Raw genomic sequence first — 24,254 nt, forward strand, 5'->3', positions numbered from 1 at the left:
AGCGACTTAAAGTACTGCTGACTCCAGAGGAGGAGACTGCGGGCGAGTTGTGACATACAACGAGAGCGCAGACCGCCTTGGCGGTTGACATTTGCTACTGTTGAGTTGTCTTTCTGAACTAACACGTGCTTGCCCTGGATCAACGGCCGAAACCTCCGCAGGGCGAGCAGAATTGCCAACAACTCGAGGCAGTTGATGTGCCAATGCAGTCACGGGCCCGTCCAGAGGTGTGCCCATTGCAAACAGCGTCCCAGCCCGTTTTGGAGGCATCTGTCATGACCACAGCGCACCTTGAGACCAGTTCTAGAGGAACACCTGCCCATAGAAACGAGAGGTCGGTCCAAGGGCTGAAAAGACAGTGACAGACCAGCGTGATGACCACGCGATGTGTCCCGTGGCGCCATGCCCAACTCGGGACTCAAGTCTGGAGCCAGTGCTGAAGCGGCCTCATATGCATCAACCCGAGTGGGGTGGCCACCGCCGAGGATGCCATATGCCTCAGGAGCCTCTGAAAAAGTTTCAGTGGAACCGCTGATTTCTGTTTGAACGCCTTCAAACAGGCCAGCACCGACTGGGCGCACTCGTTCGTAAGGCGCGCCGTTAAGGAGACTGAGTCCAACTCCAAACCGAGAAAAGAGATACTCTGAACCGGGAGGAGCTTGCTCTTTTCCCAGTTGACCTGAAACCCTAGTCGGCTGAGGTGTGAGAGCACCAGGTCCCTGTGTGCGCACAACATATCTCGAGAATGAGCTAGGATTAGCCAGTCGTCGAGACAGTTGAGAATGCGAATGCCAACCTCCCTTAATGGGGCAAGGGCAGCCTCTGTGACCTTCGTAAAGACGCGAGGAGACAGGGACAGGCTGAAAGGGAGGACTTTGTACTGATATGCCTGACTCTCGGACGCAAACCGGATCGAGATGTGGAAGCACGCATTTTTGCGTCAGCATCTTGAATGGGAGTTTGTGTAAAGCCTAGTTCAGTACTCACAGCAAGGGGGACCAAAGGGACAACATCATCGGACATACCGGCAGGTGGGGCCTCGCGGCGGGGTGGAGCTCGAGGTGCCACACCACGTCTTGGCCGTGCTGAGTCTAAGGACATCGAAGCACTTACCTGGCTCCTTGTGACCACCCCCGGAACAGCCTGGGACAGGGGAGGAAGAGGCCTGTCCTTGTGACCCATGGAGACTGTCACATCAGGGGCGGATTTGTGCCACAGCTGGGCGCTCAGGGGCGGGAGAACGGCGCTGGAGCGCCAAACCTGCCAAATAGAGTGGTGGACGGTGGTCGTGATGACGGCCATGCACACCGGATACGTGACCCAGGGAACAAGGAAACCACTCTTACTGAGCTCTTGAGTACTGCAGCCACTTGGGCATGCAGCGCAATTAAATGCAAAAGGTAACAAAAAGATGGAGAGATCTGCTTACCAGCTCCAGAGCAGCGGGTTTCGTTGTCCCTGGGTTGCCCGTCTCGAGGGCGCTTTGAAGCCATTCACGGGTTCTGGGCGGCTGCGAGACGGGTGGTGTCTGCTTGCTGCAGTGGGCTCCACGCCGGGGCCGGGCCGAAGGGGCGGGCTCCGGCGGAGCCGGTGCAGTCACCTCAGGGGGACGCCCTTGGCGATGAGTAGACGGGGTGCGGGATCTTGAGCCGCGCCGGGTTAGGATATGCCGGCTAGCATCCGTCTACTGCTCCACCGTCAAGAACTGCTGGGCAAAATCCTTGACGGTGTCGCTGAATAGGCTAGCCTGGGAGATGGGGGCAGCAAGGAATCGTGTCCTGTCGGCCTCACCCATCTCGACCAGGTTGAGCCAAAGGTGGCGCTCCTGGACCACTAATGTGGACATCGTCTGCCCGAGAGACCGCGCCGTGACCTCAGTCACTCAGAGAGCGAGGTCAGTCGCCAAGCACGGTTCCTGCATCAATCCCGGGGCGGAACTACCCTCGTGCAGTTCCTTTAGCGCCTAGGCGGGCTTGCAGGAGAGCCATGGCGTGCAGGGCGGAGGCGGCTTGTCCAGTGGCACCATAGGCCTTGGCCGTCAGAGACGATGTAAACCTACAGGCCTTGGACGGGGGCTTTGGGCACCCACGCCAGGTGGCGGCGCTCTGCGGGCATAGGTGCACCGCGAGCACCTTTATCCACCGGGGGATTGCCGAATAGCCCTTGGCCGCCCCACCATCGAGGGTAGTGAGGGCAGGGAAGCTGAAAAGATCGGGACCGGGCAGTAAAAAGTGCCTCCTGCGACATTGTCAGCTCTTCATGCACTTCTGGGAAGAAAGGAACGGGGGCGGGCGTGGCTTTGAGGGGCACCGTGAGCCCAGGAACAAATCACCAAGCCGCGAGGGTTCAGGGAAGAGCAGAGGGTTCCACTCTAGCCGACGTTTGCGGCTGCCAGGGAAAGCATGTCGTCATCTCCGCGTCAGCCTGTGACTGGGCAATCGTACCCGAAGGGATGAGCCCAGCTGAGGCTTCCGACTGGATGAGCCCGCTCTCTGATGCTGTGCTCGAGAGCTCATCACTTTTGCGGGCTCCGAATAAAAGGTCGAACTCGCCGTGAGATGAGCCGGCGGACACATCCGGAAGCCCGATCGGGGCAGACAAGCGTGCTGGGGAATGGGAGGTCCGCGGGGGGATACCCGGTGGAGGTGGTCCCATTGGGATCCCCAAATCGCCCCCAGTGCAAGCCGCGCTGGCCTCATACCCGTGGGTAAGAGGACCGAGGCGAGGAGCCTCTGGGGTGGCTTGCATTCTTACGAAGGTGAGCCACGACCGCAACGTTGCAATGGACATGTCCTCGCAATGAGAACATGACCATCCATGAACGCTGTCTCTGCGTGAGCAGTGCCCAAACACGAAAGGCTGTGTGATCATGACCGTCAGAAGGCGAGAGATAACGAGCGCAACCAGGAATAACACACAATCGGAAAAGCATCTTTAGAAAGACGCTTCTTTAAAAAGACGTTCTGTGTGTGCCGCTCTTTTTGAGTTTGTTTTTTTATTCTCTAATTTTATAGCTTTTTTTTCTTTTTTTTTAAATATACTCTTTTAGAGAAATATACTCTTTTATTTCTGCCGAAGCGCCCAGGGGCATTCTCTGCATTACACCAGTGCAGAGGGGGGAGAAGCCGCTGAAATGCGCCATTAGATCCAGCAGAGGTGAATGAACAGTCATGGGAATTCAGCTCAGTGAGCATGACCGTTCAGCTCTGAAGAGAAAATCTGAATGAGTGGTTGCATACCAGCTCCTTTTATACCCGTATGTTCGGGGGAGTGGCATGCAAATACCACTCGCCAATTTTCATTGGCCTTTTATCAAAGACCAGAGGTGTCTCGGGCTCCCATAAGTGACCCCTAGTGTCACTACATCGACACAACGTTGAGTGAGTGACAGATAGGTAACTATTCCTTTAAGGCAACTTTGCTCACGGCAGGTAATGTCAGGTAGGTCACATGTTTTTTTAATGTCACAAATATTATTCAGTCATTTTTAATGTCATAAATAATTATGCATTTTATCAATTATAATATTAGACTACCAGAAATGTTTTAATATTTTTATCTTCATAAATGTCATACCTTTAATTGTTAAATAATTTAGAATAAATAGTATTGTAATAAATAATAATAATAATTATAATAAATATTTATTGGAGTAAAAATTGGAGTCACCTGATATTATAAAATAAAAAAACTCTCGTTGAGGCCATTTTTGTGGCGTTGTTTCTCAAATATACTATAACTGGTCTGATCTCTTACCACACATGGATGGTGTTTGTAAAATGGCAAATTTGCATGACCACGATTGTGTAACACCCCAGGAACCTGTCCATATTTCTAGAAACTCCCATAAGAAATGCCTGTTAAACTGAAACATATTTGAGTCTGTCATTGATGGAGGGCCGAGAGCTCTACCAGTATTACAGGGGAAAACATGCAACTCCCTTCATATTTTTCCACCATGGAAATACACGTGATTTATGTTTCTGAATTTGTGGACAAAGGCACTACTCAAATGATTAGATCATGCCTTCACATGACCAATAATTATGCAAGTTATTGATTGTGTGTTCATAAAATTTCATTCATTTCATGTTGATTTTATGTTCATTTTGTTCAGATTCACACATTTTATTGATTCACACACTTCAACAGAAAAGCAAAACATATATTCATAGAATCAACTATAACCCCAATTATTCCCTTTCCCCCTCCCCCTCCCAATCCCCAACCCCACCCTGACCCTCAACAATATCCCTGTGGTTGAATTACACACACACACACACACACACACACAAATAATAATAATAATAATATATATATATATATATATATATATATATATATATATATATATATATATATATATATATATATATATACAGGTGCATCTCAATAAATTAGAATGTCGTGGAAAACTTCATTTATTTCAGTAATTCAACTCAAATTGTGAAACTCGTGTATTAAATAAATTCAATGCACACAGACTGAAGTAGTTTAAGTCTTTGGTTCTTTTAATTGTGATGATTTTAGCTCACATTTAACAAAAACCCACCAATTCACTATCTCAAAAAATTAGAATATGGTGACATGCCAATCAGCTAATCAACTCAAAACACCTTCAAAGGTTTCCTGAGCCTTCAAAATGGTCTCTCAGTTTGGTTCACTAGGCTACACAATCATGGGGAAGACTGCTGATCTGACAGCTGTCCAGAAGACAATAATTGACACCCTTCACAAGGAGGGTAAGCCACAAACATCCATTGCCAAAGAAGCTGGCTGTTCACAGAGTGCTGTATCCAAGCATGTTAACAGAAAGTTGAGTGGAAGGAAAAAGTGTGGAAGAAAAAGATGCACAACCAACAGAGAGAACCGCAGCCTTATGAGGATTGTCAAGCAAAATCGATTCAAGAATTTGGGTGAACTTCACAAGGAATGGACTGAGGCTGGGGTCAAGGCATCAAGAGCCACCACACACAGACGTGTCAAGGAATTTGGCTACAGTTGTCGTATTCCTCTTGTTAAGCCACTCCTGAACCACAGACAATGTCAGAGGTGTCTTACCTGGGCTAAGGAGAAAAGGTACTGGACTGTTGCCCAGTGTTCCAAAGTCCTCTTTTCAGATGAGAGCAAGTTTTGTATTTCATTTGGAAACCAAGGTCCTAGAGTCTGGAGGAAGGGTGGAGAAGCTCATAGCCCAAGTTGCTTGAAGTCCAGTGTTAAGTTTCCACAGTCTGTGATGATTTGGGGTGCAATGTCATCTGCTGGTGTTGGTCCATTGTGTTTTTTGAAAACCAAAGTCACTGCACCCGTTTACCAAGAAATTTTGGAGCACTTCATGCTTCCTTCTGCTGACCAGCTTTTTAAAGATGCTGATTTCATTTTCCAGCAGGATTTGGCACCTGCCCACACTGCCAAAAGCACCAAAAGTTGGTTAAATGACCATGGTGTTGGTGTGCTTGACTGGCCAGCAAACTCACCAGACTTGAACCCCATAGAGAATCTATGGGGTATTGTCAAGAGGAAAATGAGAAACAAGAGACCAAAAAATACAGATGAGCTGAAGGCCACTGTCAAAGAAACCTGGGCTTCCATACCACCTCGGCAGTGCCACAAACTGATCACCTCCATGCCACGCCAAATTGAGGCAGTAATTAAAGCAAAAGGAGCCCCTACCAAGTATTGAGTACATATACAGTAAATGAACATACTTTCCAGAAGGCCAACAATTCACTAAAAATGTTTTTTTTTATTGGTCTTATGATGTATTCTAATTTTTGAGATAGTGAATTGGTGGGTTTTTGTTAAATGTGAGCCAAAATCATCACAATTAAAAGAACCAAAGACTTAAACTACTTCAGTCTGTGTGCATTGAATTTATTTAATACACGAGTTTCACAATTTGAGTTGAATTACTGAAATAAAGGAACTTTTCCACGACATTCTAATTTATTGAGATGCACCTGTATATATATATATATATATATATATATATATATACACACACACACACACATATATATATATATATATATAATCACACACATTTAAAATTGCACATCTCTCTCCACATCCCCTCCCCGAGAGTCCTCCAAAAAGGCCAAACAGCATCCCCATTTTTTATTAAACAAATCTAAGTTGTCTAGCCTTCTACATGACATCTCCTCGAATCTCTGTGCACCACTCTTGAAATGAGGGCACTCCAGCCAACTTCCATCCCCTAAGATTCATCTGTCTACCTATCATAACACTGGCTAGGACCCAATTTTTTATGCATTTATTTCTTATATTAATGACCGCCCCATCGCCTAAAATACAGAGTCTGGGGCAAAATGAAATATAAGTGCCCAATACGTCACACATAAAACTCTGAACCCTAGACCAAAATTCTTGGATCTTAACACACCACCAAAAAACAAGGGTTGTGTCCCCATCTTCTGATTGGCATTGCCAGCAGGTGGGTCTGTCTTTAAGACCAAACCTATACAATCTAGAGGGGGTCCAATAGAATCTATGTAAAATCTTAAATTGCATAAGGCGCACCCTTGCATCTCTAGATGTAGACTTGATGTTTTTTAGAATCTTAGCCCACACTTCCTCCTCCAATACCAAGTTAAAATCTTTCTCCCATAATCTCTTGAGAGAAGTTGATGCTCCGTCCCCCAGACTCTGAATTACCAGGGAGTAATACACTGATGCCTCATGACCTTTTCCAAAAGCAGTAATCACCACTCCCAGAGTATATGGCACTTTAGGGGGGTGTATGCTACTCCCAAAAATAGTACAGAGCAGGTAAATACCTAAAGAATTGAGACCTGGGAATCCCAAAATTTTGAACCACAATTTCAAAGGACCTCAACACTCCACTCTCATACAGGTCACCGAACGTATTAACCTCCCTCACAATCCACTCTGTCCAGCAGAAAGGGGACTTATAATTTGGGGTTCAGCCATATGCTCGAAGCAACATTTAAATAAATGTCAGAATTGTCCGAATGTGCAAATGCAAGATAACAGGGTGTAACTTAACTTCTCCGGTTAGTTTGATAGAAAGGCTTTGCAATAGGAATGTAATGGTTTCAAGGTTTCACAATATACCTCAGTTTTAAAACGGACGGTTATCATACCGTTGAAATCTTCTCATTGAAGGTACTGCATGAAGATAAAGACAGATTTTTTCAGAACTTTTCTAAAATCCAAATCAGTTTAATTAAGACAGAATCTGCCACATTTACACAGCATCATATAAACTTGGTTAGATAAAATAAATCTTTAAATTGTGCCTTCCTCATGTTGCATTTGACTGTCACTCAATTTTAAAGGTGACATGCAGGTGTTGCGAATGCTGCGCATCACGAACACAGAAGTCCCGTACGAGCAAAGCGCAGCATGAGAGCAGCACAAGCGCAACATACAGACATCCAAGCCTGAACCTTTATTTCCGCTGCCACAGAAGTTGAAGTCTGCTGTCTGGGATTACTTGGCTATGTAAAAAACCCACGAGGCACCATCAATGTTTACGGTTACCCAATCTGTAAAGTTTGTCTCAAAAAAGTATCGGCTCAGGCGGGAAACACTTCAAACCTTAAGCACCATCTCCGTGAGCACCATCTCCATGAGCACCATCCCATGGAATTTGCGGAGATAAATGTAAGTGGAAATACAGTACACAGGATAATAAATTATAGCCCATTTCATAAAAACACCAGATTCAATGTAGTTTTACATGATTTGTAATGACTAGTTAGGCAAAATTTATGTTTATGCTTTCTGTCGCATTCACAAATGCAATTTACCCAACTTTATGATGTGCCAACTGTCTGTTCTTTTACCTAAGTGCAGTGCAATAGTAGGCCAATGTGTTAAATAATACTAATAATGTTTTATTTGTAAAACATAGTACTAAATAGGGTTTACAAAATGCATGGCTTTTGGTGTTCAGGAAATTGACACTGAAAATATGCATGCAAGAAACTGACAGTGAAACTGTGGCAGAAATTGTCAGTATTGGACAAAATGCCAATAAATAAACTGCACATGAATAATATATTTTCAGTAGGTATTGTAGAATTGAACTAAATCACAAATGCAACAAATTACTGAATGCATGCAAATGCATATTTTAAGTGTTAACTTGGGCAATAATCATTACAAATGATTACAATTAAATTTCATAAATCATAAAATAACAGCAACTTAATATTTTTAATTATAATCATCGGACTACTGTACATTTTGTCAAAAGAACTGTTATTAATGTTTACCGGTTTGTGATTTTTTTTTCTTTTTTTACCTTGTCGACTTAAGAGATTGTCCTGATATTCAAGATCAAAAGATAAAGGGGGCAGTGGTGGCTCAGCAGTTAAGGCTCTGGGTTACTGATCAGAAGGTCAGGGGTTCAAGCCCCAGCACTGCCAAGATGCCACTGTTGTGCCCTTGAGCAAGGCCCTTGATCCTATCTGTTCCAGGGGCACTGTATCATGGCTGACCCTACACTCTGACCCCAGCTTAGCTGGGATATGTGGAAAAAAAAAGAATTTCACTGTATATGTGCAAATGTATAACATAATAAATAAATACAATTATAAACTATAATTATAAAGGATTAAAATTGAAGAAATCCTAAATAAATTTCAAGAATTGGTTATAACTGAAATATTTATTGCTTTTAATATTATCAATGCACTTAAATACTGTGAAACCGTAATACCATGGTAATTATTGTGACGGTTATCATACCGTGAAAATGTCATACCGTTACACCCATACTTTGCAATGGCGAAATAGGGGCAAGAACTTCCTGTTCAATTCAAAACCAGGTAGGGGCTCTCTCAGGTGGAAGCAACCAATGAGCCAAATGTCTGAGACCGAATGCATAATAATAAAACAAATTCTTGGGTAGGCCTAGCCCACCTTACTTATTGAAGTGTAATCTGGGTTTACCATTCCAAATGAAAGACTTCGCTATGCTATCAAATTGCTTGAAATAAGAGAGGGGATATCTATAGGGAGAGATTGTAGCAGGTAGTTGAATTTTGGAATACAATTCATTTTAATAACATTAACCTTCCCAGTCATAGATAAATGTAATAAAGCCCACCTGCTGACCTCGCTCAAAACCTTTTTATTAAAGGGTCAAAATTAACTCTTAACTAAATCACAAAACTTTTTGGGGAATAAAATACCCAAATATTTAATGCCATGTTTGGGCCACTGGAAGGCACACGGCTGAAAAGCCATTACCGGGCAGTACGCTGTCAGAGCTAAAGCTTCGGATTTAGACCAATTAACTCTGTATCCTGAGAACTTAGAAAAATAATTAATAATTCTAAGGAGGCAAGGCATAGATCTAGTAGGTTCAGAGACAAATAATAAAATATCCTCTGCATAAAGCAAAAGCTTATGCACCACACCTCCCATCACCACCCCTGGAAAATCATCCTCTTTTCTTATCACGGCAGCTAATGGTTCCAGGGCAAGACAGAACAATAATGGGGAAAGAGGGCAACCCTGCCGGGTGCCCCTATCCAGAGTAAAATAATCTGAAATTAATCCATTTGTTTGTTCTGCTGCTACCGGGTGTTTTATAAAGTAACTTAATCCATCCAATAAAAGTATTCTCGAACCTGTATATTTCCAAAATCTTAAAAAGATAATCCCATTCTACCATATCAAACGCCTTTTCGGCATCAAGTGAGATGGCAGCGACCGGAGTCTGATCCTTCGCCACTGACCACATGATATTGATGAAATGCCTAATGTTATCAGAAGAGCTATGGCCCGAATAAACCCCACCTGATCTATATGTATAAAAGATGTCATAACTTAATTGGTTAGACAAAATTTTTGACAATATTTTAACATCTAGCTCGATCAGGGAAATTGGATGGTAATTCTTACACTCGCTTGGATCTTTGTCCTTTTTAAGCATCAGACTGATCCGGGGTTGAGTCATTGTTGGAGGAAGCTTCCCATTCTTTAATGATTCCGTATAAACTTCTAGCAAAAGTGGAGCCAGTTCTTCAGGATTTGTTGGAATTCAGGATTTTTCAAAAGGGTTACATTAAAGTGCCAACTATATGATTTATTTTTCTCCGTATGTGGCAACACCTCTAAACACACCAGGGTGTGATCTGAGACTAAAATGTTCCAATTGAACAATCAACAACAGATAAAACTATTGGGAAAAAAAAATCTATTCTAGAGTAAATCTTATGGACTGATGAAAAAAATGTATAGTCCCTCCCAGATGGGTTCAAAATTCTGCAAATATCTATAAGACCAAGATTTATACACATCCTGTGAAGCATCAGTGTTGCTCTAGGGAGCTTGCACACTTTTGCTTCACTATGATTGAGGACTGAGTCCATCAAAAGATTAAAGTTTCCTCCCATTATTATATCATGAGGGGTGCCAGAGGCTTGCAACATCCCTTCAAGATCTATAAAAAAGCCCTGATCATCAACGTTAGGTGCATAAATATCAGCCAAAATAAGACTTTGTCCCTGAATTTCTGCTAAAACAATAATAACACTTCCTAATTTATCTTTACTCTGTTTGAGACATTTGAATTGTAAATGTTTACTTATCAGCATAATGACTCCCCTGCTCTTACTCGAGCCAGCACTATAATAAAAATGCCCACCCCATATCTTTCCAAATTTTGAGCTTCCTGCGGAGAAAGGTGCGTTTCTAGAAGAAACACTATATCATATTTCTTATGCTTAAGAAGAAAAATAACCTTCCTTCTTTATGGGTGCCCCAACCAATTCACATTCCACGTGGAGAGAGACATTCCACTCATATTAACATTTGACACTTTGACAAATAAGAAAAAATAGATCATGTGTCAAAGACAAGATTATAAAGACCACATTCCAACATTAGTGCAACAATCAAACCCCGAACCTCCCCTAGAAAAAACACAAGATCTTTATTGGATGTTCTCAGAAATTTGGCCAGAATTGATCAGGGCCTGTCTCCTTCCACAGATCGCCGAGCCGGAATCCCGTGAGCTCGCTCGATTTCCAGCTTATGGCCTGCTATGTCGAGCAGATTCGGAAAGAGCCCATCCAGGAATTCCACCATATCCTGTCCCTCCACTCCCTCCGGGACTCCCATGATATGGACGTTATTTTGCCGGCTACGGTTTTCCATGTCTTCCAACTTCTCCCAGACACGCTCCAAATCCACCTTGGTTGCTAGCGGATTAGCAGATAATTCCCTCTCCGATGACTCCAGGTAATCGATCCGTTTCTCGACATCCCCCACTCTTGTAACCACATCAGTAAACTTCACCTCCATGGTGGTGATCGATCAATGTATCACAGCAAGATCCTCCAAGTCAGCAACGACCTTCGTCAGCATTGCCGACATGTTCAGCATCTCTCACCGCATTTCCCACACCTCTCTGACCAAATCGACTCCCAGGCCCGCGGCCTGCTCGGGGGTGTCAGCTTGAGCACGTAGGTGTCTTTTAATGTCTCCAGAGCCCGAGGATTTTGAATTCTTTGACATATTGTCCTCCTAGAACAGTTATGGTACAGAGTGTATCGAATCTCACCGGTTTATGTCATAAAAAGTATTAAAACTAGCAAAGTGCGCAGAGCTCACCATTCACACGTCCAATCCGCAGATGGTGTCACGTGACTCCCCCGATTTTATGTTCATTAATATTCCAATTATTTATGCACTTGTAATGAACTTGATGTCTCAGTGTAATGTTTAAAGCACCTTTAAATAATGTCATGAGGAGCAGTTTATCTGAAAGCACATAGCTAAGTTTATGTGAAGGCTTCAAGGCTGAACGCTCATTCAAGAGACAAACTACTAAATTAATGGAAATGTGAATGAGATACTCTATATGTGATCTCACCTGTCTATATGTGATCTCACCGGTCTCACATGTAGATTCTAGAAAAATTTCTAAAGAGAGGTAATGGCAGCGTAAACTCTTTTTTTTTTTTTTTTTCCATTTGTCAATGTCATTTTCAGAAACAGATTTGGAAAGATTTGGAACCTTATAGGCCAAATTTATTAGAGTTGGATTTTAATTATAACAGTAGGCTACTGACTATTGGGGATGAAGGTGGAATGTGCTTAATTTAATGAAAATAATGTCACAAATTCTATGCAAAAACAAAACAAAAAAATCTTATTGTTCCTAAAAGTAGGGCTTGCTTTCTTCCAGATATTAATTGACAGTTTGCATCAAATTAATCCATACATTTAAAAACTGGTCTATATCAGAAAACATGAAATAGTAAACATACTTGTATATTTTGAGATGTCAATGTGTTTTCCTTCTGTTACGTTATCTGCTCCAACAGATGTGATGATAAATGTGTACTTGACACCAGGAGTCAGATCAGTGATGCAATAAGTGTTTCTCGTTGTTGTACAGTTGAATGTTTTCTCATCAGTCCATTGCACTCTAAAGAAAGATATATTTCCAAGTGGTTCCTCCCATGTCAGACATACAGAAGATGTTGTGATGTTAGTCGATGTAAGATTCCTGATCACATCTGGTTTTGTGTTGGGGAGAAATAAGCAAATAATAAGTAGGAATCAAAGAAAAATTGTGAATATCGTGAGAAAAAGAATCATGAACTATCGATATGATTTTATCAGCGAAACCCTAGAGTGGGGACAGTGGTGCCTGTGAAATTTAAAGAAACAAATTTGCTAAAAATAGTTTTTGACATGCACACAAAACATTTAGCATACAATGAAATTCTGTTAAACAATCAGGTACAATGTATTTATTGAGGTGTTTACACAATTGTCTATGAATAACAATACTCACTTGTCGGAGGAGTTGATGTTTGAGACTCAGTTGAAGAAGTGATTGTAGTGACAGTGGATTCTGAGACATTTTGAGCTATAATGATATACAATCATACACATGCATTAGGCAGTATCTGCTGACATGATTACAAGATTTTGTTTAGCATTCAATGAAATTCTGTTTAACAATTATTAGAACAATGAACCACATTTACAATAAACTGAATAAAATACAGATATAATTGACTTATTGAGGTGTTTACACAATTGTCTATGAATAACAATATTCACTTGTAGGAGGAGTTGATGTTTGAGACCCAGTTGAAGAAGTGATTGTAGTGATAGTGGATTCTGAGAAATGTTTTGCTATAATGATATACAATCACACACATGCATTAGGCAGTATCTGCTGACATGCTGACAAGATTTTGTTTAGCATTTAATGAAATTCTGTTTAAAAATTATTAGAACAATGAACCACATTTACAGTAAACTGAATAAAATACAGTTGCCTGTCTGTCACTCACTCGACGTTGTGTCAATGTAATGACACTAGGGGTTCGATCTTGAGAGCCCCAATCACCTTTGCTTAAAATAGAAAAGGCCAATAAGAATTGGTGAGTGGAATTTGCATGCCACTCTCCGCCCCGGACATACGGGTATAAAAGGAGATGGCGTGTACCACTCATTCAGATTTTTCTTCGGAGCTGAATGCATGCTTGTGTTCGTCCTCTCACCTTTCGCTTACACTGCTCGCACGGAGTGTTGTGCTTCCCCTGGGTGCTTCGGTGGCTGACTCTACGGGTGCTAAAAGAGTATATTCAAAAGAGCATATTTCCTTCTAAAAAGGTCAGGCACACGCTTGGAATCTTTTTAAAGACGTCCTTCCGTGTTTGCACTACTGGATGTGGCCGTTATCTCTCTGCTCCAGACAGCCATGAAATCTGTCTCGAGTGCTTGGGGCACCAGCACGCCAAGGTAACTTTCGTGGAAGGGTCATGTTCTCGTTGCGAGAACATGCCCATGAGAATGTTGTGGTCATGGCTCACTTCCTTCTTTATGAAGCAAGCAGCCACCGCGGCTGCTCCCCAACCTGGTCTGTCCTGGGCTGATGCTCAGCTGGCCACCGGCTCAGCCCCCGCGGACCTCTCAGCATGCTCGTTCTATCCAGAAGAGCTGTCGAGCGATGCAGGCGGCCCGCATCAGAGCGGGTTTATGTGCCGTTCGTGGCTCGCGACGAGGATGAGCTTTCGGTCGCAGCATCGGAGGGTGGGCTTCTGCTATCGGAAGCAGACGAATCTTCTGAGCTCCCGCCCATGGGCGGTAGAGCATAGGATGAGGCAGATGCTGAAATGGCTGCCGTGTTTGCCCGGGCGGCTGCGAACATCAGGCTAAAGAGGAACCCTCCACCCTGCCCTGAACATTTGTGGCTGGATGATTGGTTTCTGGGCTCAGAGCGCGACTCACTGCTGCATCCCGCCCCGGTGACTTTCTTCCTGGAAGTGCATGAGGAGCTAACGAAGTCATGCAAGGCACCTTTTTCTGCCTGACTACCCTCGACGGCAGAGCGGCTAAGGGATATGTCGAGCTTTCCCAAGTAGAGCGCGCCGTAGCATTGCATTTATGCCCGCAGGGTGCAGCCACCTGGCACGCTCCCTTCCAAGGCCTGTAAGTTCTCTTCCTCTTTAATGATGAAGGCTTACAAGGCCGCGGGTCAGGCCGCTTCCGCCCTGCACACCATGGCCATCCTGCAGGTACACCAGGCCAAGGCACTGAAAGATCTGCACGAGGGTAGGACCGACCCGGGGCAGATACAGGAACTGCGTACCGCGACCAACCTCACCTTACGTGCGACGAAGGTCATGGCGCGTGCCCTTGGCCAGACGATGTCCACTCTTGTGGTCCAAGAGTGGCACCTGTGGCTCAACCTTGAGGAGATGCGGGACGCTGAGAAAGTCCGTGTGCCAGCGGGGGCGTGGTCAAGCATCTCTCCAGAGAGAGAGAAACTGAGCTAAATTATGTCTAACACCTGTCTCTAATTTCAGTGAGCACAGGGAGAGTGGCATAAAAGAGCCACACCGCCAGTAGATGGGAAAGAGATTTACACAAGGAAGGCCACGGCGTCATATGTTGTTATGCAGATAATGTAATGAAGTGGGACTATCTAAATAACTATTTGTTTAAGAAACTGTGGAGTGTGTGGAACTGTAGACGACAGGATGCTCAATTAAATGCCTACCTGAACCAGGAAACCTTGCTTCTTGCCTCCTCCTTCCACTGAGAAGTATGACACTGGTGCAGAAACCTGGGATATTACGCGCAGATCGCCCGTTGGTATCTGTCTCTTCAGCCGTTAAAATTCAAGGTGGTCCACAGATCAGGAGCGCAGATGGCTGTCGCTGAATTCCTTTCCAGGAATGGGGGGGAGTGGTAGGAAGGCCGGATGCCTCCCCGGCCTGAGTCGGGCGGTGGGGATATGTAGCAGTGGGGGCGTGGTCAAGCATCTCTCCGGAGAGAGAGAAAGCGGTAAGGGTGCTTACACTTGAGCTAAATTATGTCTAACACCTGTCTCTAATTTCAGTGAGCACGGGGAGAGCAGCATAAAAGAGCTACACCGCCAGTAGACGGGAGAGAGATTGGCACAAGGAAGGCCACGGTGTCATTTGTTGTTATGCAGATAATGTAATGAAGTGGGACTATCTAAATAACTATTTGTTTGTGAAACTGTGGAGTGTGTGGAACTGTAGATGACAGGGTGCTCAATTAAACGCCTACCTGAACCAGGAAACCTTGCTTCTTGCCTCCTCCTTTCACTGAGAAGTGTGACAGTCCGCTTTCTCAATGAACCCATCTCCCAAGGGGGGCTTTTTGGCAACACGTCGAGGATTTTGCCCATCAGTTCTTGACAGTGGAAAAGAGAAGACCAAGGCGATTAAGCACATCCTGCCACGATGCGACTCATCCACCTCCAAGCCTCTGAAGTCCCACGCCCCATCTGCTTCTCGCCACAACCTTTCCCCTGTGGTGCCGGCCCCGGCTCCTGTACTATCGAAGTCCGTATGCTGACCTCAGAGAAAGAGATCGTCCCGGGGGAAGTCGGCTCCACCGGCCTGTCAAATGGCCCCCAAGAACCCCAGACGGCTTCGAGGCGGTCCTGATACAGACAGCCCAGGTAAGAGGCAAATACTTCTGACCAGTCTGGCCTGGGTGATCTCTCCAGCCCCACCATCGCTCTTGGGTCAGTGCGTGGTGAGTATTCCATCGCCGAGTGCCCTCTGGGCCTCTGCACCCTCCCACAATAAAAGAGAAGTTTCCTCATTCCCTGGACCAGCGTACTCACGACAGCCAGGTGCTGGAAGTCAGGCGAACACAAGTACCTCCCGTTCCCTCGTTCTCCATCGAGAGACAGCTGCGAACAGGTAAAAGTGCTGGTCTCTGGGGTCGCTCGCCCACCCCAGTCACCGGCCACCGTTGCGGGTTTGAGGAGCAGCACGTTTCACCTGGGCTGTCTTCCAGGTTGGGAGCCTGCTCTGCCTTGCCGTGAACCACCCTGCCCGGGCACGGTAAGTCCAGTCGTCCCCTTGGTGCTGCTGTCGTGGAGGCTGGAGGCCTGGATAGCACTCTCCAACCCCTCGCGGTGGGTCATCAGGATGATTCGCCTCGGTTACGCAATCCAGTTCGCCAGACGAGCGCCCAGGTTCAGTGGTATCCACTCCACTACGGTGCGGGGCGAGGGTGCCTCCGTCCTCTTGCTCAACTGCGAGATCTATTGTGTGCACACAGGGACCTTGTGCTTCAGCACCTCGACCAACTCGGGGTTCAGGTCAACTGGGAGAAGATCAAGCTCTCCCCTGTGCATAGCATCTCTTTTCTCGCTATGGAGTTGGACTCAGTCACTCTCAAGGCATGTCTTATGACTGAACGTGCTCAGTCAGTGCTGACCTGCCTGAAGACCTTCAGGCAGAAGGTAGCGGTGCCAGTGAAACAATTTAAGAGGCTCCTGGGGCATATGGCATCCTCGGCGGCAGTTCTTCCCCTCGGGTTGATGCATATGAGACCGCTTCAGCACTGGCTACAGACTCGAGTCCCTAGGTGGGCATAGCGCCACGGCACCTGGCATGTGACCATCACACCACAGTGCCGTCAGACTTTCAGCCCTTGGTCGGACCTGGAATTTCTACAAGCAGTTGTTCCCCTAGAGCAGGTCTCAAGGCACGTCGTGGTCATGATAGACGCCTCGAACTCTGGCTGGGGTGCCGTGTGCAATGGGCAGGCAGTGTCGGGGCTCTAGACAATGCCCTGACTCCAATGGCACATCAACTACTTAGAGTTGCTGGCGGTATTGCTGGCCCCGAGGAGGCTTCAGCCATTGATTCAGGGCAAGCATGTGTTGGTCAGTACCGACAAGTGTACATAAACCGCCAAGGCGGCGTAAACTCGCATCACATGTCGCATGTTGCAACTTGCCCGATGCCTCCTCCTTTGGAGTCAGCAGACGTTAAAGTCTCTGCGAGCCACTCACCTTCCGGGCGTCCTCAACCATGCAGCGGACGCGCACTCACAGCAGGTAATGCTCCGAGGGGAGAGGAGACGCCACCCCCACGTAGTCCAGCTGATTTCGGAGAGATTCAGGGAGGCACTGGTGTTCTTACCGTGGGGAAGACCCACAGGGATGCACCGTCGGGTCTGTGCTGTCTTTCCTTCAGGAAGGGCTTGAGAGATGGCTGTCTACCTCTACCCTGAAAGTGTACGTGGCTGCCATAGCAGCATACCACGATACACCGAACGGGAGACCTGCACGACAGCGCGACCTGATCAACAGGTTCCTCAAGGGCACGAGGAGGTTGAATCCTCCTAGACTGCATCTGATTCCCTCTTGTAATCTCTCTGTAGTCCTACCTACCCTACAGAGAGCCCCCTTTGAGCCCCTGGAGCAGGCAAAGCTCAGCACTTTGTCTCAGAAGACTGCCCTCCTGGTGACGCTCACTACCATCAAGAGTGTGGGGGACCTGCAGGTGCTCTCTGTCACCAGTGAATGCCTGGAGTTCGGGCCGGGACACTCTCACGTGATCTTGATTGGTTACGTGCCCAAAGTTCCCACCACTCCCTTTTGGGACCAAGTGGTGAACCTGCAAGTGCTCCCCTCAGGGGAGGAAGACCCAGCCTTGTCATTGCTGTGTCCAGTTCGTGCCCTGCGCATCTATCTGGACCGCATGCAGAGCTTTAGACACTCGGAGCAGCTCTTTGTCTGTTTTGGAGGGCAACAGATGGGGAAAGCTGTCTACAAGCAGAGGTTGGCCCATTGGATTGTGGATGCCATTTCTCTCGCAGACCAGTCTCAGGACTTGCCGTGCCCCTTGGGAGTCTGGGCGCACTCCACTAGAGGTGTTGCGTCCTCCTGGGCACTGGCAAGGGGGGCCTCTATAGCAGACATATGCAGAGCTGAGGGTTGGGCTACACCCAATACCTTTGCAAGGTTTTACAAACTATGCATAGAGCCGGTTTCGACCCGAGTGCCACATGGTAACAGCAGGTAGGCCGGGCGGCTGGTTGGGTGAACCGCTTGCATTGCGCCTATCCCCTTTTTCAAAGGTGATAATGTGCGCCTTTTGTCCACAACAGTTCCCCGTATCTGGAGAACCCCGGACTCCTCTTTAATTCATAAGCACTGTTCGGTGACGAAATCGGCGGAGGAGTTACAGCACCAGGCCCAGTACTCGTGGTATGCCCCTTTTCAGGTGAGCCTGTGTGCTCGGGCTCAGTGCTCCATACATGGTGATTCCCCTTGGCAATCCCGTATGATGAGTTTCCACTGTTTGGTTTCCCCGTAGGTGAACCCTGTGTTTCCCCTTGCCAGAGCTTTCTCTGCCTCGGCCACTGTTGCTGCGTACCCTCTCTGTTGATAGGGTCCTCCAGTGGTATCATTCCATATGTGAACTTCCCCGTTGGCAAGTCCATGTGAGGTATTCTCCAAATGTTAACCTCCTTCCGGTAGGATGTGGTCTCTGTAGTGCCCTCTCTCCTGGAGAGGGAAGAGCACTTACCAGAGCTATTCTAGAAAGTGCTCAGTGGGAAAATGCTTCAAAGCAAATCAGGAAAGTCTCCGCTGGTCTTCCTTAGGTTAGTGCCTTCTTCCCCCTTAAGGGGACTAGGGAGACTCGCTGGAAGGTCACGACGTGGTTGAGTGCTCACTGCGAGGCACGCAGAAGCTTGCCCGTGTCCACTCTTCCGCACCTCGTGACACAGTTCAGCGCCTGCACCGTTTCCTATAGGAACCCCTAGTGTCACTACATCGACACAACTTTGAGTAAGTGACAGACAGGGAACATCTTAGTTACTGATGTAACCTCTGTTCCCTGATGGAGGGAACGAAACGTTGTGTCCCTCCTGCCGCTGGGCTGAACCGGCCATTGACATGGCCGGGACTCTCTATCAGCTCCTCAGAATAAATCTGAATGAGTGGTGCACGCCATCTCCTTTTATACCCGTATGTCTGGAGCGGAGAGTGGCATGCAAATTCTACTCGCCAATTCTCATTGGCCTTTTCTATTTTAAGCAAAGGTGATTGGGGCTCTCAAGATCGAACCCCTAGTGTCACTACACAGACACAACGTCTTGTTCCCTCCATTAGGGAACAAAGGTTACATCAGAAACCAAGATGATAAATTAATAAAAATGAATTGATAAATTGATAAAAATTTATTATTATAATTATAATTAATTATTATTATAATTATTATAAATTATTAAAATTATTATAATTATTAATTATATAATTTACTTATTGAGGTGTTTAAACAATTGTCTATGATTAACAGTACTCACTTGTAGGAGCTGATGTTTGAGACTCAGTTGAAGAAGTGGTTGTAGTTGCTGTGGATTCTGAGACATTTTGAGCTATAATGATGTACAATCACAAACATGCATTGGGCAGTATCAACTGACATGCTTACAAGATTTTATTTAGCATTCAATGAAATTCTGTTTAACAATTATTAGAACAATGAACCACATTTACAATAAACTGAATAAAATACAGATATAATTTACTTATTGAGGTGTTTACAAAATTGTCAGTGAATAGCAATACTCACTTGTAGGAGTTGATGTTTGAGACTTAGTTGAAGAAGTGATTGTAGTGACAGTGGATTCTGAGACATTTTTAGCTATAAATATATACAATCACACACATGCATTAGGCAGTATATGCCGACATGCTTACAAGATTTTGTTTAGCATTCAATGAAATTCGGTTTAAAAACTATTAGAACAATGAACCACATTTACAATAAACTGAATAAAATACAGATATAATTTACTTATTGAATTGTTTACACAATTGTCCGTGAATAACAATACTCACTTGTAGGAGCAGTTGATGTTTGAGACCCAGTTGAAGAAGTGATTGTAGTTACAGTGGATTCTGAGGCGTTTTTAGCTATAATGATATACAATCACAAACATGCATTAGGCAGTATCTGCAGACATGCTTACAAGATTTTGCTTAGCAATGAATGAAATTCTGTTGAACAACTATTAGAACAATGAATCAAATTTGCAATAAACTGAATAAAATACAGATATAATTTACTTATTGAGGTTTTTTCACGATTGTCTATGAAAAACAATACTCACTTGTAGGAGGAGATGATGTTTGAGACCCAGTTGAAGAAGTGATTGTAGTTACAGTGGATTCTGAGATATTTTTAGCTATAATGATACACAATCACACACACATGCATTGGGCACTATCTACTGACATGCTTACAAGATTTTGTTTAGCATTCAATGAAATTCTGTTTAAAAACTATTAGAACAATGAACCACATTTACAATAAACTGAATAAAATACAGATATAATTTACTTACTGAAGTGTTTACACAATTGTCTGTGAATAACAATACTCACTTGTAGGAGCAGTTGATGTGTGAGACCCAGTTGAAGAAGTGATTGTAGTTACAGTGGATTCTGAGACATTTTTAGCTATAATGATATACAATCACACATATGCATTAGGCAGTATCTGCCGACATGATTACAAGATTTTGCTTAGCAATGAATGAAATTCTATTTAACAACTATTAGAACAATGAATCAAATTTGCAATAAACTGAATAAAATACAGATATAATTTTACTTATTGAGGTGTTTACACAATTGTCATGATTAACAATACTCACTTGTAGGAGTTGATGTTTGAGACCCAGTTGAAGCAATTATTGTAGTGACAGTGGATTCCGAGACATTTTGAGCTATAATGATATACAATCACACATATGCATTAGGCAGTATCTGCCGACTTGATTAGAAGATTTTGCTTAGCATTCTATGAAATTCTGTTTAACAACTGTTAGAACAATGAACCACATTTACAATAAACTGAATAAAATACAGATATAATTTACTTATTGAGCTTTTTACACAATTGTCTGTGAATAACAATACTCACTTGTAGGAGGAGTTGATGTTTGAGACCCAGTTGAAGAAGTGATTGTAATGACAGTGGACTCTGAGACATTTTGAGCTATAATGATATACAATCACACATATGCATTAGGCAGTATCTGCCGAAATGATTAGAAGATTTTGTTTAGCATTCTATGAAATTCTGTTTAACAACTGTTAGAACAATGAACCACATTTACAATAAACTGAATAAAATACAGATATCATTTACTTATTGAGGTGTTTACACAATTGTCTATGAATAACAATACTCACTTGTTGGAGTTAACGTTTGAGACTCAGTTGAAGAAGTGATTGTAGTTACGATTGGTTTGTAGTTTATTAAAGGGAATTTGTGCAGAGGAGGCGGAGCCGGGGCCGTCCTCGACAGCTCCACATCATAATGACAAGAGGGGGGAGAGGCTACAGCCCCTCCCCTTCTCAGGGAATTCCCTGAGGGGGATTTCCCTTTGGAGCAGTCGCGAGACCAAACCCTCAAACACGCCTTCGACCAAGTGAGAGTCATCGATGGTCAACGACTCCAGCCGGGCATCGCCCTTTCATTCCCCTATTTTGCGATTATAAATGAGCGGTTGTATAGAGTGACACAGGACGCTCAGACTAAAGAGGATACAACCCAACTTTTGATGCCATGGAGCCGTCAGGAAATGGTATTCCAGGAGGCTCATTATAATCCCATGGCGGGTCACTTAGGAGAAAGGAAAACTTTGAACCGTCTAATAGCCCGTTTCTGTTGGCCGGGAATTGGCGGCAATGTCCGAAGGTGGTGTGCGGCACGCCGCGAATGCCAGCTGGTTAACCCACCGGCCACCCAAAAAGCGCCATTACGCCCTCTTCCGTTGATCAAGGTCCCCTTTGAGAGAATTGGAATGGACCTCGTGCCATTAGAATGGTCAGCACGCGGACATCGCTTTGTATTGGTCCTTGTGGACTATGCAACGTGATATCCGGAAGCAGTGCCTCTTCGCAACATCTCAGCACGCAGTGATGCAGAGGCACTCTTCAAAATAATCTCCCGGGTGGGGATTCCGAAAGAAATCCTCACCGATCAGGGCACAACGTTTATGTCATGGACACTACGCGAGCTGTACGAATTGTTGAGTATTAAATCAATTCGCACCAGCGTGTACCATCCTAAAACGGACAGCCTGGTGGAATGATTTAACAAAACCCTCAAAAACATGATTTGTAAGTTCGTGCACGACGAAATTGGGATAAATGGCTCGACCCCCTGTTATTTGCAGTACGAGAGGTCCCGCAAGCCTCCACTGGCTTCTGCCCATTCGAGCTGCTGCATGGGCGACGCCCACGCGGTGTGCTTGATGTATTGTGAGAGGCCTGGGAGGAGGGACCTTCAAATAGTAAGAATGAAATTCAATACGTTCTTGATATTAGAGCAAAACTCCACACTTTGGGACAACTAACACAGGAGAATTGCTCCAAGCCCAAGAACGACAGCGCCGACTGTATGACAGGGGAACTCAGCTAAGGGAATTTGCACCGGGAGATGCAAAGTGCTTGTATTACTTCCCACACCGAGCTCTAAATTACTCGCCAAGTGGCAAGGACCCTTTGAGGTCATGTAACGAGTGCGAGATCTCGATTAAGAAGTTAGACGAACCGATAGAGGGGGCACACGTCAAATATACCACCTCAACCTCCTGAAATTGTGGAGGGAGGTGGTCCCTGTGACGCTGGCTACGGTAGTGAGTTCAAAGCATAAACAGTTCACCCCGGTCACTTGCGGAGACCATCTCTCACCGAGTCAACTCGCGGAGGTTGCCAGGTTGCAACAGGAGTTTGCGGGATGTAAAAACCTCATCCACCACCACATTGAGACCGAGCCGGGGGTCATCGTACGTAGCCACCCCTACCGATTACCCGAACACAAGAAGAAAATTGTTCGGGAAGAATTGGATGCAATGCTCGATATGGGGGTAATAGAAGAATCCCACAGTGATTGGTCCAGCCCAGTTGTTCTAGTGCCTAAGAGCGACGGGTCTGTACGGTTCTGTGTGGATTATAGAAAAGTCAACGCGGTGTCTAAATTTGATGCGTATCCAATGCCTCGCGTTGATGAGTTGCTCGATCGGTTGGGCACTGCTCGATTTTATTCGACATTGGATTTGACGAAGGGTTATTGGTAGATCCCCTTGACACCAATTTCCCGGAAAAAGACTGCCTTCTCCACACCGTTTGGATTACACCAGTTTGTGACACTTCCGTTCGGTTTGTTTGGGGCCCCGGCTATGTTTCAACGTCTCATGGACCGAATCCTCAGACCGCATTCAGCTTACGCCGCTGCCTATTTAGATGACATCATCATTTACAGCAACGATTGGCAGCGGCACATGCAACATCTGAGGGCGGTTCTGAGATCGCTGCGCCGAGCAGGACTCAGAGCAAACCCATAGAAGCGCGCGATTGGGCGGGTGGAGGTACGGTATCTGGGGTTCCACTTCGGCCACGGGCAGGTGCGTCCCCAAATTGACAAGACAGCAGCGATTGCGACCTGCCCGAGGCCCAAGACCAAAAAGGGGGTGAGACAGTTCCTGGGGCTGGATGGCTATTATAGAAGGTCCGTGCCTAATTATTCGGACGTCACCAGCCCGCTGACTGATCTCACTAAAAAGGGAGCTCCAGACCCGGTCCAGTGGACGGAGCAGTGTCAGCGGGCATTCACGCAAGTTAAAGCCGCACTTTGTGAGGGGCCGCTTTTACATTCACCTGACTCCTCTCTCCCTTTTGTTTTACAGACAGATGCTACAGACAGGGGGCAAGGGGCCGTACTCTCACAGGTGGAGGAGGGGGAGGAGCACCGTGGAAAAGGAGTGTCTCGCCATCAAGTGGGCCATCCTCACTCTCCGATATTACACGCAGATCGCCCGTTGGTATCTGGCTCTTCAGCCGTTTAAGTTCAAGGTGGTCCACAGATCGGGAGCGCAGATGGCTGTCGCTGAATTCCTTTCCAGGAATGGGGGGAGTGGTAGGCAGGCCGGATGCC

The 24,254-nt window shown here is 45.5% G+C and overlaps 1 protein-coding gene across 1 annotated transcript in view; it reads right to left on the bottom strand.

The window, feature by feature from the left end:
• Positions 1-24,254, bottom strand: part of ptprjb.1 (protein tyrosine phosphatase receptor type Jb, tandem duplicate 1) — a 115,346-nt gene that overhangs the window by 33,063 nt on the left and 58,029 nt on the right. The window contains exons 43-52 of the mRNA XM_051690184.1: positions 21,234-21,308; positions 20,965-21,036; positions 20,693-20,767; positions 20,419-20,493; positions 20,147-20,221; positions 19,878-19,949; positions 19,609-19,680; positions 13,075-13,149; positions 12,803-12,877; positions 12,270-12,521 (exon numbers count right to left, since the gene is read on the bottom strand). Of these exons, the coding sequence (XP_051546144.1) occupies positions 12,270-12,521; positions 12,803-12,877; positions 13,075-13,149; positions 19,609-19,680; positions 19,878-19,949; positions 20,147-20,221; positions 20,419-20,493; positions 20,693-20,767; positions 20,965-21,036; positions 21,234-21,308 (918 nt within the window). The remainder of the gene's footprint in view (positions 1-12,269; positions 12,522-12,802; positions 12,878-13,074; positions 13,150-19,608; positions 19,681-19,877; positions 19,950-20,146; positions 20,222-20,418; positions 20,494-20,692; positions 20,768-20,964; positions 21,037-21,233; positions 21,309-24,254) is intronic.

Source organism: Myxocyprinus asiaticus, chromosome 46 (genome assembly GCF_019703515.2).
Source record: "Myxocyprinus asiaticus isolate MX2 ecotype Aquarium Trade chromosome 46, UBuf_Myxa_2, whole genome shotgun sequence".
Lineage (NCBI taxonomy): Eukaryota > Metazoa > Chordata > Actinopteri > Cypriniformes > Catostomidae > Myxocyprinus > Myxocyprinus asiaticus.